Source organism: Gasterosteus aculeatus, chromosome 3 (genome assembly GCF_964276395.1).
Source record: "Gasterosteus aculeatus chromosome 3, fGasAcu3.hap1.1, whole genome shotgun sequence".
NCBI classification, from domain to species: Eukaryota; Metazoa; Chordata; class Actinopteri; order Perciformes; family Gasterosteidae; genus Gasterosteus; species Gasterosteus aculeatus.
In genome coordinates, this window is record NC_135690.1 from 12,681,782 (window position 1) to 12,701,154 (window position 19,373).

Genomic DNA, 19,373 nt, shown 5'->3' on the forward strand with positions numbered 1-19,373 from the left:
TCAAAACTCTCCTCTTAACCTACATCTCAGCCTCTCAATCTGAAAAATTCATCTTCTCGGCGAGCACTCTATTATTCCACGGCAAAGAAAGCCCCGAATGATGGAAGCCTTTCAAAGCAAAGCCATTCATTCCCCATAGACGAAAATCATTAATGCTGCGGATAATTGAATTGAAGGGCTGAGCTCGCAGTGGCTTCTGCCATCGAGTGGAGGGCAGCTTAGCCAAACATAATTAAAAGAGTGCATTATGCCCAATTAGAAGCCAATTGCACTTAATAACGACGCTATCTGGCCCTATTGACCACTGGGGCTTCGCTCTAACTTCATTCTCCACGACTTTGGATAATTGACTTCTATATATTCCAAATGTGCCATTTCTGTATTCATTGCCACCGACGGTGGTTTCTTCAGCTTCAGCTCGTTGGCTTAAATGAGCCAATACTCTGCCCTGTTGCTCTTTTTTCCCTGCATTGCAGTTTTGAGGAAAAAGGGAGCTGAACAAAGAAAAGTAGACTTGAGAAGTATTCGAGTTAAGCGTTGTCATCTTCTCAGTGGATTATCACTGTTCTCTAAATTACACAGTTTTAGTTGGGACAAACTATTTCAACACCTCAAATATCATAGTGAATGAATGTGTGCGTCTCCTTAGCCAGAAATGGCTGCTTGCTTGCATCCTGCATAATATGCCTGAGTCGGCGATACTGGTATTTCTGCCAATAATATGGGATTATGGGACTGACAGTATATCGCTTTAGCTTGATGGTGAAAAAAAGAGTAGGCTCAATAGACAGTTACACTACGTTCTGGTGAGCATTTATTCGCTATTATCTTGTGAAAGTTGCAAAAGAGGAAACGTGTAACTAAAAATGCTGAAAAAAACAAAAGATCCATCAACTTCTACCATTAAAAATAAGATAAACCGCAGGGGATCAATGTTTGTTGAACTGGAAAATAAAACTGTGGGTCATTTTTAATAAAAGCCCTAAATCCCTCTTCTGCAAAGCATTTTTACACATAGTTTGTGTTTCGTGTAGAACTGGGTGTAAAGGAGGCCGCGGTCACACGTTTGATTCCAGTGAATGAGTATTGTTCATAGATATCTATTATGAGACATATTTTCAAAGGATAAATAAATACATGTTATACATTGATTTAAATATCGAATTGAATACAGGCTACCACAGTTTTTTTTGTCCGGTCCAGTAGCACTGCAAGGAAGTGGTTTACTGCATGATAAAGTGATGTGGACTCAGTCTTAACTCCACCATTAATGGAGCGGCAAAATGCCAAATGCCAAATGTTAGCAGTGGTGATGGATTTTCAGCAACCACCTATGCTATCCTTGAGGGGGGGAAAGCATTGTTTGCCCCGGAGCAATGCAGAGTGTTATTAGAAGCCGAGGCGGCATTAATAAATGATGCTGTTTCGATGTAATGTAAATGATGTACAGAGAGGTGCAATGTTGTCGGTTTTAAAGGGGGGGAGGGGACTCATTTTACTTTTCTTCACCTCTGAAAGAGGGAAAGCAATGTAGTAGGAAAACAATGTGCGTGCGTGTTTTTTTATCAAGTATGCAGACTCACCTGCAGTCCGAGTGGTCCTGGTAGACCGGGGAATCCTCTGGCTCCCTCGTCTCCTTTCTGGCCAAACATACCCTGCTGTCCCCTCGGTCCAGACTCACCATCAGTGCCCTGTTGAGGTCACAGCTCATTAAATCTAAACATCTGTTTTTAGGGATCCCCTATGTGCCGAAGCTTTGGGAAAGCAAGTCCACCACTGGTATCAATGTGGGAATTTTTCTTATGGGATTTATTTGCCATGTTAATCTATTTCAAGGTTGTGGAGCATATTCAAGGTTCCATGCTGGAGGGTGTGTCGAGCCCTGTATTTAAACACAGATTGGGACAGACAGTCTGCTGTAATACCTTTTTGTGAATTGTCAAATTGTCTACACGTGCTAACCTTTTGAGCAGGGCAGGCTATATTTGAGCATTTGGAGAATAATACCAACTCAAGCTTTGCATGATACAGTAAACCCCACAGGGTTGCGGTAAACAGAGCGTGTGAAAGATGCTGACTTTCCGCTGGGTAGTCGTGGTGCGACGTGGCCACGGAGGATGTGGGGGGGGAGGCCATGGGGAGGGAGCGAAGTGCTGACGAACTGGGAGTTTTCAGTTCAAACACATGTCAGCACTTTAAAGTGCTGGAGGAGCTCTCGCTGAGCCCTGGGACACGTAGGCAGCCTATGGCGCCCGCGCTGAATGCAAAGCGCCTCAGAAGGAGATGTTGGGTGATTGGAACTGAAGCCTCGGAGATAGGGTGGACTGCTTTGGGTTTAGAGAGGCGTCAACCAGAGAAAAATGACACAAATCTGACGGCTCTGACGGCTCCTCGGGGAGATCAAAATTGGAAATGAGTGCTCCTGTAGAGCGTTTGAACTTAAACACTGCATGATTTGTCATTCATTGTAGCAGCTTTCACCGCAACGTTTGGTGCAGCAGCGCAGCCCTTTGATCGCTGGAATTGGATGGGACTGTCAAAACAACATTGGAGGAAGCCCCGAGCAGTTTCCATGAACAAAATGCAACACTTGGTTTGCGTCTCGAAGCGACCGACAAATCATATTATAAAAACTAGCTCACTGTTTTCTGACTTACTGTTGTAATTACCATTGTCACCACAAGTCAATACATAATAACTTGTGCTAAAACTGTAAATGAGGTATTTTGTGGATTCTAAAACTTGTAATTTGAATGTAATTGAATGAGGTTATAATAGACACTTAGGACTGGAGGCATCGCCCATTCGCTGAGGCAGGTGCTTCATGACTCACTTGATGACATTGACTTATCGAAGTGGCTGTTCAAGGGTTTTTGTTCGCCTCGATTTAGGATAGAAACACATTTTTTCATCACCAAATTGTCTTTTTCCTCCGCCCGGGGACATTTGAATGCATTTTTCTTTTACATTTACTTGTTTTTATTAGACCCCGTTGAATGCAAAATGACAATGATCTGTAGAAATGGATGTTTACCACATTGTGACAAAGAGCAATATTACGTCATTCTAACTTTTTCTAACGTCTAAGTTGTATCTTACAGGATAATGGGCCACTGCAGACCTCTTTCAACCAACATTTTCTGAGGATTGAGAGATGGGGAAAATAGTGTAGACAGCATCAGGACAGAAACCGGGTAGATAATGGTGAAATTACACAGCTTGAGTAAGGTCTCAGCTCTGAAGGCATGAATACACATGAGCAGACTGACTCACCAGGATAAACAACTGTTAAATAATTTGTTATTCAGCTTGGGTGCACTACCTGCTCGCGGCGATCCGTCTCAGCCGGTCTATTCTAACCCCCACAGAGCGCTGCAGATGCAGAATTTTTTGCCAGAATGGTTGTTAAGGCCTGATAATTTATAGCAATGAGATCTCAGTCGCCCTCAGGCCATCAGCTACTATAGAAATATGACTTGTTGCGTTTGTGGTAATGCAATAGATGAGAAGGAGATGTTCTGCAGCACACATCCAAAACAGTATGACGCAATAGAGAGAAAACCTATTGTGAAGAAATAAAAAATTCAAAATTCAAAACTGCAAGGAAATTGATTAGTAAGGGCACAAAGTGTCTAAAGGACACGCTGTTTGTTACTGCGATGACAAAAAAATATGTGGGGCACCTTGCCGGCAGTAATAGTCATGATTGTAATTCAATTTGTAAAACCAATAAAAGGACGGGAACTTGTGAATAAACGGGGACTGAAGCCAAAGGTTTCTGCAGAGGCGACAGTAGAAAGCGCTGCTTCTTGTATATTGTAACCCCGTTCTGGTTGGGGCTTAACCACCAACAAAACAATTTTACAACATATTTAAAAAGGTTTAAAACTCATCTAGCTGATTTTCAGAAATGAAAATGCAGGAATGCATTGTTTGCAAGGTGTTTATAGTAAATATCGGTGTGCATTTTCATTTCACGTATTACAGAATACGACCGTCACAAATAAAAGTGAACCAAGAGTGCATATTGATAAAGTCGACATTGGAAAGCCAGAGCAAGCCATACTCACAGCTGGACCAGGAGCTCCGAGGACACCCTGAAGACCGCTCGAGCCTGGTGGACCCTAAAAGCATGAAAAGCAAAGAAAAGTTGTTGATTGGCAACTGGGACAACCTAATCAATCAGTAAGCACGACACATGAATGGAACAAAGCACCAACTATGTATTATATGCTGCAAAGTGTCAACTGCAAGATACCTTCACATGAGGTCATTGTAAAGTAAACTGTGCCCTTTGATTTATTCAGCTCGTATGATAGCTAGGCAAACAAATAACATGATTTATCATTCAATACCCATTGCCTATCAAAAAAATAACATTATAAACAAGTAATAGAGAGAAAAGAAAGACTCACAAGTTCACCCTTGTCTCCTTTGCTTCCCTTCTGTCCAGGTCCACCAACTTCTCCCTGAGGTGGACAACAAACAGAAGAGCTCACAACTCTCTCATGCATTTTAAAAGGTTCTCGCCTTGTTAAGTCCAATATCTTAAAGTGTCACCTCTACCAAGAGTGGGTAGTAAATATTTCTCCAGAGATTCTAATTTGATTGGCCCACATGGCAAGTGGCAAGTGTTTGCAATTAATTGATTGGCTCCCTGTCTAACCCGATTGGCACTATGATAGACACAGCGGTGTGATGGAAGACGTGACTGGGATTGGAGACGCCTTGTAGTTCACAAATGCAAATATCTGGTCTGAAGGTAAACTGGGTATGTACACAAATGTACACAAATTTGTAATTTTTCAGTGGACGTTTGTCTGATACATGTTTTAATGCTAATTTTGTTTACTGAATGCAATCATCTGATAGTAATATTATAATCATTTTTGACTGGAGGGCAAACATACTGCATTAAAACAATTACTTTTTATATCATTTTCAGAACACACACTCGTACTCTTTGATCTTTTCATTGTATTTTTCTCTTTGTGGTTAAACTACATGGTTTTGATTTTATTAGGCTGCAGGTGACAGATGGTGAAATATTTAAATTAAGGATCACAAGAGAATTACATCTCTACTTTACCTTGTCACCGTCCTCTCCAGGGGGACCCTGAGGACCGCCAGGACCAGGGAGGCCGACGGGGCCTTGAATGCCATCACGGCCGGCAGGACCGACGGGACCTTTCTCTCCCTAAACGCATTGCAATCATTGAGACGTCAGTCATATAAAAAAAAAGCCAAAGTGAGGTGCTTGACTGAGCGAGAGTTGGATAAAAAATACTCACAGGGCCTCCTTTTTCTCCAGCAGGGCCAGGTGGTCCTTGGGGGCCATTGCGTCCTGTCAGACCAATGGGACCTCCGGGGCCAGCAGCGCCTCTCTCTCCAGTAGAACCCTGTCACCAAAGAACAGAGAGCCATCAGTCACTGCCGCATCGTGTGACAAAAGTCAATGTAAAAACAGGTGAACGTTACAAACTCAAAAGGCTGCACGTTTCATTTCAATATTTATGTAGAACACGATTCAGATTACACAATCACAAAAGGTTAGAATCTACCCGAGGACGGTACAACTTAAATTAAAGGCGTTGCATTAGGCACAAATTAGAAAATGTACAATACAACCTTTGTATTTCATTTCTTTTGAGAAGCAATAATACAAATGTAACCTATAAAAATCAGTACAAAGAGATATATTTATACTGACCATACAGTAAGCCTCCAAGCTTTCACAAGGACGAGAGCTGAGCCGCTGAACAAAATCTAACTCGAAGGATTCAGTTGCTCTCCTCTGCCAAGGCCTTGTGCAAAGTCATTCATTCCCATATCAGGCTGTACCACCACCCAACTTTTCACTGTGCTCGGTTTATTACGGCATTCTCTTTCTTAGGTCTCAGGCTGCCTTTAATAAGACTTGCATGTTCAAGCCAAACATTGACCCTGATTGACCCCAATGCACACACACACACACACACACACACACACGCTACACGCTGCACCACGCACCGATTCAGCTGCTGATGGAAGCTGCCACCTGGCACACATGCCTGGCTCATTTCTTGTCAGACATAGAGGGCGAAACACACACACACACACACACACACACACACACACACACACACACAGCTCCAAACTTTCCCCAGCAGCCTGCCAACCAGCCGCCAGGACACACACACAAATTTCGCTTACACAAATTTCGTTGACTTAACATACAGAACTTTGCATTCTTTCCTTTTGCTTCCCTCCACCTCATTTCACCCAGGTTATTTTTCCCCACACATGTGCATTTCTTATTTTGTGTTTGTTTGCAGCTTCCATTAAAATAGCTCTACACAAAACACAACACTCTCAAACTTCAAAACAGCTCAATCTGGCAGGAAATCGATGGAGGAATACATCAGATGTGCACGGCCACTGAACAACCAACTCCTTTTCAAGCAGTTCTTTTGTCAAACACTATCAAAGCAGTCTATCACGTGTTCATCCAATGGCTCACTGTCAAGACAATTTAAGAAATCCATCTAATTTTGCAGTGTAAATGGTTTCACTCATTCAGAGAAAACTCTTCTTTGCTTTTCATCCTCTTTTCACCCGAGCTCTGCATATCCGCTGGCATCTCATGTGGTGCTCTGTCAGTGAGCAGTGGCAATTATCGGGAGCCTGCGTTTAACGCTTGAACAAAATGTCAGACAGTTCAAAGCTGCCTGTCAGCGCGCTTGATGTTCAAATTCACCGCCGTAGCTCAGCTTTTCATTACGTATATCACCAACTGCTCAGAGAAAATTGCAGAAAAAGAAATGGTCCCCTCCTTTTTTTATGTGCTACAATGCCACTCCTGCTTCTTTTCACCAACGTATGTAACAGCACAGGTTATGAATGCAGCCGCAGCATCCAGGAGCAGGTCTCTTACTATGCTTGCCTGTATGAACATCTCTTAGATACAATATGAATCAATCAGTATATTGTATTAATCTAACCGTGGTACAAACACTTCTGATTTTTAACAGTTTATGAGGGCAGACCTTCCTCGTCGTCAGAGTTTTGGTATGGTATTATAATAAGAACAAATATATATCATGGTATTGATTGCAATCGTTTCAACCTGCCTCCCACTACCATCTTCTTCGCTGCATTTTAGTAACGTGTGCTGCTGAATGACTGGAGAGCATAATTGTACAGCATGTGCAACTCCATTCTCCAAACGCACAAGTCACTTTTCACTGTAATCTCTACGGCAGGCGAGATGCGGTAACCATAGTGACGGGCTACTTACGATGGGGCCGGAGGGACCCTGAGGCCCCTCTCCTCCCTTTAAGCCAGCTGGACCCTGAAAGCAAAGGAGAGCAGAGGGTTAGATCTCGTTCATTGCAGGCTGCGCTCAACGCCATTCATACAGCAGTAATCACAGCTGTCAAATAGGCCTTTAAATGTTACTGCGTGCGTGTATGTGTGCACACCTGTAAAGATATGTGTATATATATGGATGTCCATGTGTGTGTGGAAGGGATGGATCCAGAAAGGCATTAAGGAACATGTAATTGTATGAGATTTTATGTACGTAAAAGCACTCGCAAATCGATGTGACCCAGTGACTTTACCTGAGGGAGAAGATTATTGAAGGGTCAGCTCATCCAAAATTTGGGGGAATCAAGTTTTTGAACAGCTGTGTGTGTTCAGTCGTTCCAATTAACAGAATTTAAAAAATAAAATAATAGAATCAGCAAATAGATATCATTAATTTCCTAACATGTACAGACTGTAGTTATAATATTATGTACTAATCTGTGGCCATATTTATAATAAAAAAGCATAACAATACCTTAAATGAGCTCCAATGGAAATGAAAAAGGGGACGGCTAAGTTATAAGGCATGCGGTGGCCCGCGGGTTCAAGTATTGTCCATATATCTCTGGACCCCTGTCATCTCCATCGTATCCCAACTCTTGAATGGCAATGCCTGTGCCGCTGAATAATAGCACCAGGAGGCTGAGATTGCATATGGAAAACACAATTCACCAGAGGCAGTAAAGACTTTCATTATAATAACTAATTTACAGGCTCTGGGAGAGCCAGGGGGGAGCAGACGCTGCCAAGCAGGCTTTCAGTCTCTACTTCCTCTGGTTCCACGTTTCAGCACGGCGCATTAGAAGACTGGAAGGATCTTTGTTTGCCACTCACAAAAAAAGTTATATATTGCCTTTGATACTGTACCTCTCCTCAAGAGTGAGTGAGGAAGAGTGTGTATACGTGTGTGTGTGTGTGTGTGTGTGTGTGTGTGTGTGTGCATTAAACTATTTTCTTCTTTTTTTGGAGAGGTGGTTGTTTTTCGCCTCCATTCTCCCAGCGAACAAAAGTGGATTAACTTGTTACAGGCTTGCTCATACAACAGGTGTGCATGTTTATGTAAGTTCACGTCCGTGTGTGTCTGGGCAGCTGTAATTGCTCGCGTAGACTGTGCGTCTGTGTGTGTGTCTGTGTGTGTGTGCGTGTGTGCAGCCTCTATGAAGAGAAAACCATCCCTCTGCACACATGGAACAAACATAACGCTGGTAATAAGTCTGGTGCTGTGTTGTCCTGTTCCTCTCTTAATGGTCAGCCTTGAAATGAGCTTCTGCCTCAGTCCCTCAAGCTGATCCTCAGTCAGCCTCCGACTGCCATCCGCCTCACCTTGAACTTTTTCTTACACAGGCACCACTTCTTTGGGGAATTAATTTGAGGTTACTCAGCAGGCTATAGGGTTCATGTGATATACTCACAAAGTCGTGGGTGTTATTCAGACGGATTGGACTCATTCTTTCGATCTACCACCTGACAGGAATTCCTTAAAGGAAAAGGATCTGCAACTAGTGCGGCGCTAACTGTGAAAGTAATTGTCTAATCTAATCTAAAATGCACAGACAACAGCAAATCAAATACATTTTACTCGTTAAAATGCGTTTACAACAAACCACAACCTACTTCAGCCTCGCAGGGAGTTGATAAGATTTTTTTTCAATATGTCTGGATCAGTTCTCTCTTATTACTTCTGGTGAGCTGGTTCCGCACCTTTCCATCAGGTCTACCGCCAAGCCTGACATTTTGGTTGCAGCAAACAGCAGGTAGTTACCATGGTAATTGGGGGCCGGAGCTAGATTCAGCCGGGCGTGTGCTCCGAATGGGATGACACACTTCTGTTTTCACGTGTATGTTTGCGTGTAGTATATTAATTAGTGTGTTTGATTGTTACCGTGGCTCCTGGGAGACCTCTTGTGCCTTGGAACCCCCTCAAACCAGAAGGTCCTGCCTTGCCTCCGGGGCCCTGAGATCCTGGATCACCCTACAGAGGGAGAACCAAAAAGGCACCGACTTTACTGACTGATATATGATATATGTGTTATATGATTATTTAGTGAAATTGCTTTAGGTGAAAACCATGAGAAGAGATGGATCTGTTAAATTGTCAGAGGAAATGCTTAAAAAAAAACTATTAAAGACAGCATCTGTTCGATAAAAGTTGAAATTATACATTATGGGAGAACAACACCAAGTGATTAAGGAGTGAAGGATGAAGAAAAGATGTGCCAGTTGTTAACAAACAACCATCAACGGAATTTTTAATCCTCAAACCCATTCATTTTGAACAATAAGGGTACACTTTTGTTAAAACAGCACGCAATCCTAAAGAGAAAAAACATTTTACAAACTTAAGTTAATTTGCACATGGTTGTCCGAATAGTAGTTTGTTTTACCATAACTACCAATAGAACAAAGCTGTTATATCAAAAGGAAATTGGTAGCTTGAGTTTAAGAAATAATAAGGAAAAATAACTGCATAAGAAAAAACGTCCACGGAATAAAAATAGAAATTAATCTCAACAGTGGTCCTCTTCCATACAACAACACTTGGCGCAATACACGGAAATACTGGTGCACTACTGACTGGTGCACTTTTTTAGCATTACATCATCCATTTACCTTTCCACCCTCTTTTCCAGCAGCTCCGGGAAGACCTTGCTCGCCAGGTGGACCAGGAGAGCCTGGATGTCCTCGCTCTCCGCTGGGTCCTGTCTCTCCAGTCGGACCCTGTCAGGGACAACGAAGAGATGGGTGGAGGTCGATGTGCCGTAAAAATGTCTTCCAACCTCTGTTGTTAAAGGATACATGATGTTGATACAGCATGGGGGCCTGTACATACTAGGGTTAGGATGTCTCACAATTAAATCCTACTTTTTCTGTGGCAAATGGGAGTCTTAAAGAGATGGAAGAATTTGTATTTGGCCCACGCGCCATTACTTTCGAATGGGAGTCTTAAAGAAATGGAAGCATCTGTATTTGGCGCACGCTTCATTACGGTCTCACTGAAGCCATTCAAAATGATTCTCAATGCATCTTGTGTACATTCTCTGTGTACATTTATTTTTCTACTACTGTTTGTATACTTGCAAAAATGTTGGTTGTTCATAACAGCAAATTAAAAAAGGATAAGTAAAGAGGTGTAAATGTAGCATATCTACCTGTGGTCCAACCACCCCTCCAGGTCCTGGGGGTCCTGTCTTTCCTTGGAAGCCCTGAAGGGGAAAACAGAGATAATGTTAGCTGTACAATGGTAACAAAGTATCCAAGTATGCACACATACTGGTGGCAAAAATATATGTTGGTCACAAACCAATTCTGATCATTTCCTGTAAAGCACTGTAATGCGTTTTTAGCTACGCAAAGCAATCCACTTTTGTCTGAGTGTAATATATAGAAATATCTTTACAACTCATTTAGTCTCATAATAGATATGTAGGAATGCCTTGTTGGAGCAAAAACAATCAGTTCACATCCTAAAAGCGACGCCGGTTATTTCCTTCCATTGAGGGAAGAAGAACTAATTTCCTTCAAGTAAAAACAACAATTCTCCAATACAAAAATGTTGGGCATTAACGTGTATGAATAGTAAAGAAGTTCATTGCAGTAGCATAAGTGAGTTACAGTGTTTACTTACTGTTTTTCTCCATGAACACAGTAATAATAATGCTCAGAAACAAGCTCAACTGAACTGTTTCTAATACTGGTGCGCTTTACTTTCACCCAAAGGACACAATTTGCATGCCGTCTCAGTTATCTTCTTCCTTGTTCTATTATTTGTGCAGCCTGTCTGAGAAAGTGGGCGCCGACGCACGATGGTCAGGGTCGAATGTCACGGCACAAAGCATTCATGGATGAAAACTACCCACTCACCGTCTCTCCTCTCTGCCCAGGATGACCGGGCAGCCCATCCTTTCCTGGCGGACCCTGCGGGTGAACAGGTAGACAGTTCATAAACATTAAGAAATCAGATCGTAAGAAGCTAATAATATTTTGAAAAGGTGCTTGAAATGGACTTTTGTGGTTGCAGACTAAGATAGTTTGACAGCGGCTATTTACATTTGGTCCTTTAGGTCCGGGGAAACCAACGGGTCCCTGTGGTCCTTGAGGTCCCTAAAATGAATTGAGTGGGTAGAGAGATGAATGGATAACACACACAAAACAACAAAGGTTTCAGCCCCGTGTGTACTATTTTAAAAATCCAATCGTACTGCGCACAAAAATAAATGTCATACTAACCCTCTCTCCTGGTGGACCCCCTGGTCCATCATTGCCTGAGGTGCCCTGGGGAGAAACAAAAGGCAAAGACAGTTATCAAACTATGCGGGGGGAAAATAAATCATACATCATCAAACATTGACACTGAGTTTGATCAAGAAAGCTAAACAGGCTCATGCTGAAGTTACATTTCTACCAGCCTATTAATTGCCATTATTGTCCCCTATGTAATGCATGGAGTTCACTTTCATGTACTTTCTCTATATAAAATCTTAATCACGCAGACACATACATCATCACTGGCCCCATCGATATGAATTCTAAAATGGGCCTGGCTCTCACCTTTGCACCTGGCTTTCCTGTTGGTCCTCTGGCACCACGGCCACCACGTGCCCCCTTTACACATGACATATAACATAACAAGTCAATCAAAAAGGACACAATGGCATCTTCAGTATTTTGATAGATATATAGTATTTTTCGAAGAAAAAAAAACGAAAACACTTAAAGTGATTGTAAAAATGTCTCATCTCGTTTAAAAGAACACAGAAGAAAGCCCACAACTCCACCGAGGGATGCTATTTCCATTTGAACACAATAAATTATTTATTTGCAGCGCCCGAGCTGACTTTGAATAGCCTACCGTTGGACCACGTTGCCCTCGAGGTCCTGCTTTGCCGGCGATTCCCTGAGAAAAAAAAAAAAAATCTTTGATTAAAGACAAAACCATTCCATGTAAGCGAATATAAGTGCCTTTCTTTTTTAGGAGTATAACTGAACACATGCACTCAAATATCAGACGGACACAGATGCTGAGGAGACTGGAGGGAAGGATCAAACAGACACACCTGAGCATCCTTGGACAAAAATAAATCATTAAATTGCTGAGGTAAGTGGTTACCCACAGGCACTTGACAGCTTGAACCACCTGTCAGTTCTAGCACGGCGGGGCCATGGGGGTCTGCGTCTCAATGTCTCTCTGAGAGCAGGGACGAGATTGTCTCCTCAATAATAACCCTTAACACCGCTCGGCAACGCGCCACCTCGTCCCTTCACCTGTGACGCTTTCCGACCACTCCGCGCTCGCCCGGCTGAACGCAGCAGTCAGCCCCCCCCCCCCTCGAGTGCTAAATCCTGATTAAGCAAGGCCCAAAGTGTGCAGGCATCCCTGTCACCCCTCATCTCTCAGACGGTCACTTTGAATGGTGAGCTGATAATCTGTGTTTGGGATCGGCTCCTTTGTCAGATGGCAGAATCTCCTAAACGACTCGGGGGGGGGGTACGTTAGCAGCATAACAACGCCAGTGCTTTTAGTGCTAAAATGTTCAGTAAACACATTATTGTGTTTGGCTGCCGTTGGGTTTTGAAACAGTAAAATATACTTTAGAATATAGGGGAATTTTGAATTTCTGTTGGATCAGTGTTGTATGGGGAACAAACTGACTGAACGGAAATTTGAACGTCATTTGGGAATCGGGGCTAAATGACAAAAAAAGAACTGACTTGGAAACAATCCACACAAGTAATTTTGACACTGGGTATATTTTAAGTTGAAACCTAACTAGACACAAGCAACCAGCAACATCAAAGACGCGTTGACGCTGTCCTGTTCAAAGGTTCTAACCCTAATCTGCTTCACAGGAAGACATGCCGTTATCAGGAGAAAGAATGATGAATTCTGTGGCTCACCCTTGCTCCCTTCTCGCCATTTGCCCCGGGGAATCCTGGGAAGCCGTTGGAGCCCTGCAAGACAAACCCAGATAAAGAAAGAGTGAAGTGACAGAGGGGGGGAAATACATCTAGTAGTTGTAGGGCGTGAAATAAGCGATAGCATAGTCTGTGTCCAGTGAAAATGTGACAGAAGCTGCAGAGTAGCAATACTACTGAGGTCCTAACATGTGTATTGTAACACTAGAACTATGGTTTCTAGGTTGTGAGATCACACAGAGATGAATGAGGTCCAAAGACCCCAAAGCAAAAAGTCTCTTCCTCGCCACTTTGACATTTTCTGTTCTGTTGGGTTGTTGGCAAAGCAGAATAGGAAGATAAAGAAGGCGTGGGAGCAAATAAAGACAAAGGAAGGGGAAACAGCAGATCCCCCTTGATACCCATCAGCAATTTAGTTATTGGACTTCTGCAGGCTGTGCCTTGTGATAGCGATGGTTCCAGTCAAACAAATACTGGGAGGGCAATCACTGTGGGATGAGTGAACGGAGTACCAAGCAGCTTACCAATACAGACCCGCTGTTTGCACCATTAGGTAGCAAAAATATGTATTCAACCCAAAATAATCCTTGTCCCCGTAACACTGCAAGGTCAAGAGCCTGTCCAAGAGTTTTCAGTACAAAAGCCACTTTGACGCAATGCACATCTATAGTGCTCATTACTGTCCACATGCATATGTATATTAGGCATAATACTGTTCAGTAAAAGCAAGGGCACTACACCGAGGCAGCGTGGGCAGAATTGCAAGAGGTAAGCCGGACAACATTGTGGAGGCAGCAAGAAGTGAGATCTATGCCGCTTAATTTGTTTTTCACAAAGGTGAAAATGGTAAACTAAATGGGAGAGCGGGTGCCGGACAAGCCTGACTTGCGCCACAGAGATAAGACAGACCACTGAAGCTTTGGCAAATGGCATCCAGAATTAAAGAGGGGGGGGGGGGGGGGGGGGGGTAAGCTGTTAACACAGAGTGACGGGGTGCAGCAGCCAGAAACACAAGCAGTGGAGGGCTCTCTGCAAAGGCTGGTCGAGGGGGATAAAGGCCGGGAAAGGACCAGGACTTTGACCCTGAACTTACTTTTGAGGACAATGTGAAATGTTCTAACATTCATGACACTGCGCACCGGGAACCGGGGACCAGCGCTGCATCTATCTCTCATTGAATCAACAGTTGGAAGAAGACATTTTTTGTATTGCAATTGTCAAAGACACTTTCTCGGATACGGTAAAGTATCTTTAAAATGATGGAGGATTGTATCCATAAAAGCATCCTCATTTAAGTTCTGAAAGACAGCTTTGTTTTAAGTTAGAGTGGCTGTCACAATCCTTAATGCCTTTCTAGAATAATACGACTCTTCAATTGAGGGCTATAGAGAGGAAACCGTGGCCTTATTTAAATAATGCGAATGCCAGGATGCTTTTATTGTCTCTCCAGAAACCTTTTTTTAACAATAAAGAGTCTGAAGGGAACATCTGATCCAGGGCTCCGCTGGGATCCATTGTGGGCCGACTTTGTTTAAAACCGTCTATGAATACAAACAAAGGAATACCCTTGGCGTTTTGAGGCCCAGTGAATATCCAGCAATTAAAAGAACATATAAAATGATGATGCAAATTACTGGGGAGAATCTAGTTCATTGGAACAGCAACGCGTGTCTCCTCGCGTCTCTCTCACTTTGTGCAATTTGCCCGGGCCTCTTATTAATTGGTGCGACGAGCTCAGCTGCGATCCCGCTGACATTAACCGACCGGATGGTGTGAGAGTAGGTATGTCTGACCCATTATATCAGTGCCAAGCTGTCAGTGCTGACAACAGCAGAGAAGAAGCAGCTGCAGCAGCAGAACATCTCGATATTGGAGCAGCAGCACAGCGGTCAGCGCTGCAGTGCGAGGAAAAAAAAGCCTGTTAGGAAAATGCCTGGAAGAGTTTAAGGAGGGAGGACAGCTGATGCCTCCAGCAGGTGACCATGACACTCAGGCTTCCTGCAAGAGTCGGGCCGAGGGTACCAGCAGGCGTCGGCTCGGGTATGTTTGAGCAAAAGGTTAGTCCGCAAGTCTTTCGAAAGGCATGTGAAAGAACGTTTAGATGTGAGTCGACGTTGAGCCGACGTCGTTGCAGGTGACGCAGTCACTGAGAGGATCAATGACGATACAGTAATTTACGTGCGTATACGCCCATTTACATTCGAATACATTATGGGCCCACGAGAGCATTAAAGCTTCACACAGGTTTGATGACCATCGAACTGCTTCCGCTGACGCAAAGTTCTTAAAAACACTGAAATGAACTGACCACATAACTCTCATAACTTTTGCTTCTGGTAAGTCACAGAGTTGACCGTTTAGGGGGTTTCAGCAGTAAACTCCTGCTCAGCCTCTTAGATCACATGAGAGTAATCTGTTAGTAATAGCTAACGGGCAAACTAAACATGGTGAAGCAGTATTTCGCTGCCATGCTGCTCAGCGCCGCCTCCTGTTTGTATTAAAGGGGCACCAAGTGCCCTCAGCCTAAAATCTAGACTTAAACCCTAGCTCGTGTCTTGACTCTACATTGTAAGTTCTTTTCATGGATCTGTGCACCCTTCCTTCAGTCTTCAAGTGTTCACATTACTAAGTTGGCAAACCTCTCTACTGTTGACTTGCCCTTGAGCAAGACACCACAACCGGCCCTGATCTCTGACCTCCCAAAGATGAAGAAATCCTCCGCACTGATCAGCAAAGTGCATCATTACTGTCATCACACACCTTAGAGCCTTGTCGACCAGGGTACCCAGGCAATCCGGGGACTCCGAGTTTGCCCTAAAAAGGAGTAAGAAGTAAAAACAAAACAACAATGGTGAATTATTTTTGTGTTGCCACATATATTGTTTAGGAGACTGCAATAAAGTTCACAGACGCGTCGCGAAAAAGCAGTACACCTCGAATGGGAAATTTGGGCAACATAAGCCAATTAAATGGGACTGTTGTAGAGCTGAAGGGAGGAAATATAAACTTTATTATGATCAAGACTGCTCCAAAAATCTTTGGACTGCTTACTTTTCGGTTCAACAAAAACATCCGGTGTACGTTAGAGCATTAGAGCAATGTTGACATCTGAAACAGACTTTGCAGGTATTGATTTTTTTTTACCTTCTCTCCAGCTGATCCCAAGGGACCTGCTTCGCCGTTGGGTCCCGACTTGCCCTTGGGGCCCTCGGGGCCGTCCTCTCCTCTAGGTCCCAGCACGCCGTTTTCACCCTTGATGCAAAGAAAACGCAGTGTCATTATGTCTACTAACCACTAATCACTCTCTGAAATGGCATCATCAGTGTTCTCTCATCAGGGTTGATGGTGATGTACCTTGTCACCCTTGAGACCCATGTCCCCTTTGAAGCCAGGGAATCCATCCTCTCCCTGACAATGAAAAAGAAGTGGTTAAGAGCTGATGGTTTTATTATAAGTACCAAAGAGGCCAAACTGATACAGTTCAAATACATTATTCACTTGAAAGATGCTTTAAATAGAGAAAAAAAAGACCAGTGACTGAAGTGATGAAATCATAGTGAAAGTGTATCATGGCATATTTATAGTAATGTTAAAAGTATTGAGGTACCTAAGGATAGTTTAATACTGACACCTAGAGGTCCTTTTAATGGAGGATTCACAGAAGCGGTCTCTCTTTCTTTCTGTTATTCTACTGACATCTGCTGGTCAGAACTCAGAATCTCTTCCAAGTGACAGAAAACATTGGGTCACGACAGCAGCGCTACTGATACCAATTATCTGACCTAGATTTCAAAATTGTAACAAAATAAAAAGGGGAAAGCATGAAACCAAATGTGTGACTTGTGATTGCCAAAATACGCGTGATTTGATTTAAGACCTACGTAGCAGGAGAGCATGAGAGCATGAGAGGAGCAGAGCTTTTTACAACATGTCGAGTGTTCTCAGGTAAGCTCTGAAAAGCCTCAATTTCCTGACATTAGAGTGGAAAGTCTGTCCCAAACACTGAGGCAGCAACGGCTACGTTCCACCACAGCAATCGTAGAAAACAATGGCAACAGCGTCATGGCTTAAGAGTCATTTTTGCCTCTTGCCGGATTGCAAAGAAGACTAAATTTAGAGAAACAAAATTGCAACTGTGAATCAAATGTTTGACATCTGTCAATCATTCTGAGGAAGCAGGCGGAGGTGAAGGGGAGTTTACCTTTTCTCCTTTGCCACCTTTAAGGCCTCTAATTCCCTCAGCACCCTGGGGAGAGAGGACAATGGGGTCAGGATAATACTCACAGACAGACGGATGGTATTGTGGTAAGTTGGTATTGAATAACTAAGCTTACTTTCACACCACGAGGACCAGGGTAGCCGATGGACCCCATAGCACCAGGAAGACCCTGAAAGGTGGAAAGAGTGTCATGCGATTGGGGATGTAAGATCGCATTACTATGCATCAAACTGTAGTGTGATGTGTTTTTCTTTCCATTGATTTTCAATAATTTCGAACAGTGAACCTTTAGGAAGCTATTGGTCAAAGTAAATGCCGATTAAGTATTAGAAAATAAAATACAGGAGTTGACTTTGATCAAAGTAAAATGACTAAACACTGTGGTATGTGATATATTTTATATAACAGCGTGGATTATATATATTACCAGATGGATTACTCAACTTTTTTAAATACAAACAATGCGTTTTCTATTTTTTATTTTGTTAGGACCATGTCTTACACTGACATACATGGCATGAAAAACAACACATTTCATGGTTTGATTTATATTCAATTTGAATATTAGCTCAAGTTGCATTTTACCACAAAAAACTGCCAATAAAAATGAATAGAAAAATTATTGTATTCTATTTCTGAGGTGTGTGGTAATATTGAACACTGGAGCACCATAGTAGCTAAACTAATGCTACATTAAGTTAATTGCAAAGGCTTCTTTTCCATGTGCAGCAACACATTTAATTAATACTGCAATTTATGTAGTTACATAATTAAATGTAAAATCCAATTCAACAGCTTAACTGCAGTATACTTACACTTGCTCCTTTCTCGCCTGCAGGACCTTCTTTTCCTGGGTGACCCTAAGAAATAAGTCCAAGAGATTGAGTTTATCAACAGTTGAAAACTTTCTCAGTGGGGATTTCTGACTAATTTATGTAAAAAACAAAAAATAGTCTCAAGAGTTACTTACAGGAGGTCCATCAGCACCAGGAAGGCCGCCCAGACCTTGTTTCCCTTGAGGTCCCTATAAAAGGGAAAGAAATGTGAAATTCACTGACAGATAGTTGACGGACGAGTGCACCCCTCGCCATGTGTGACAGTATTATGAAGACCGGCTTCATTACACATGCTTGAAATCTCATTAGATATCCACAAAACCACAAACAATAATACTACTTTGAACTACTAAGTGCTTATGCAGGAGTTCTGTGGTTATATTTACATTGTGTGTGTGTGTGTGCGTATGTGTGTGTCCTTCCTGGTGTGTGTTTCAGCCCTCACAGAAGTAAATAAAGGCCTCCAGCTCAGACAGCAGTGTATCTGCAGAATCGCTTATGAGGCCACGGCTGAAACATTCACTTATCGGGACAACAGCGTTGTGGTGGGAGGACTGGAGGGTGGCCGGGTTCCCTCTTCTACTCACCTTTTCACCAGGAGGCCCGATTGGACCTTGAGGACCGACGAGGCCCTGAAAGACAGAAGAAAAAACAAATTGGCCCACGCAAAGTAAGATGTCTTATGTCTACGGGCGTTAATCTCCCTCGGGCCAGGTTTTTACTAAAAAAGGAGTTTATTTAGTCAACCTGTGTGCCGTGAGGAAAGGTCCCTGCTAATACTTTCCAGGGGAGTGACGACATCCCTCCTTGGGCAGCGTGCGTCAGCAGGACTGAAAACCTTACCTGGCAGTGGTCATTTAACCCTGGCTACTCTATTGAGTGCACTGTTTTGTATTAAAGATGACTCCAAAATTAAATATTCTTTCCCTCTGCTACTAATTGGACAATGTAATGTGATGCTATCAAATCATTACAATATGTAGAAAAACAATGCTGGTAAAAAAAAACATGAGTAAAGTTTCTGCTCCGTTTTGGTGTCAGTTTTGTGGAATGCAATG

The 19,373-nt window shown here is 42.9% G+C and overlaps 1 protein-coding gene across 1 annotated transcript in view; it reads right to left on the reverse strand.

Moving 5' to 3' along the window:
* The window catches only part of col11a1b (collagen, type XI, alpha 1b), a 63,006-nt gene that overhangs the window by 13,131 nt on the left and 30,502 nt on the right, over positions 1-19,373 (reverse strand). Inside the window, exons 24-46 of the mRNA XM_040171845.2 lie at positions 18,903-18,947; positions 18,450-18,503; positions 18,295-18,339; positions 17,595-17,648; positions 17,462-17,506; positions 16,615-16,668; positions 16,405-16,512; positions 16,021-16,074; positions 13,243-13,296; positions 12,197-12,241; positions 11,896-11,949; positions 11,575-11,619; positions 11,395-11,448; positions 11,209-11,262; positions 10,497-10,550; positions 9,958-10,065; positions 9,230-9,319; positions 7,277-7,330; positions 5,292-5,399; positions 5,090-5,197; positions 4,416-4,469; positions 4,071-4,124; positions 1,584-1,691 (exon numbers count right to left, since the gene is read on the reverse strand). Coding sequence (XP_040027779.1) covers positions 1,584-1,691; positions 4,071-4,124; positions 4,416-4,469; positions 5,090-5,197; positions 5,292-5,399; positions 7,277-7,330; positions 9,230-9,319; positions 9,958-10,065; positions 10,497-10,550; positions 11,209-11,262; positions 11,395-11,448; positions 11,575-11,619; positions 11,896-11,949; positions 12,197-12,241; positions 13,243-13,296; positions 16,021-16,074; positions 16,405-16,512; positions 16,615-16,668; positions 17,462-17,506; positions 17,595-17,648; positions 18,295-18,339; positions 18,450-18,503; positions 18,903-18,947 — 1,503 coding nt within the window. The remainder of the gene's footprint in view (positions 1-1,583; positions 1,692-4,070; positions 4,125-4,415; positions 4,470-5,089; positions 5,198-5,291; positions 5,400-7,276; positions 7,331-9,229; positions 9,320-9,957; positions 10,066-10,496; positions 10,551-11,208; positions 11,263-11,394; positions 11,449-11,574; positions 11,620-11,895; positions 11,950-12,196; positions 12,242-13,242; positions 13,297-16,020; positions 16,075-16,404; positions 16,513-16,614; positions 16,669-17,461; positions 17,507-17,594; positions 17,649-18,294; positions 18,340-18,449; positions 18,504-18,902; positions 18,948-19,373) is intronic.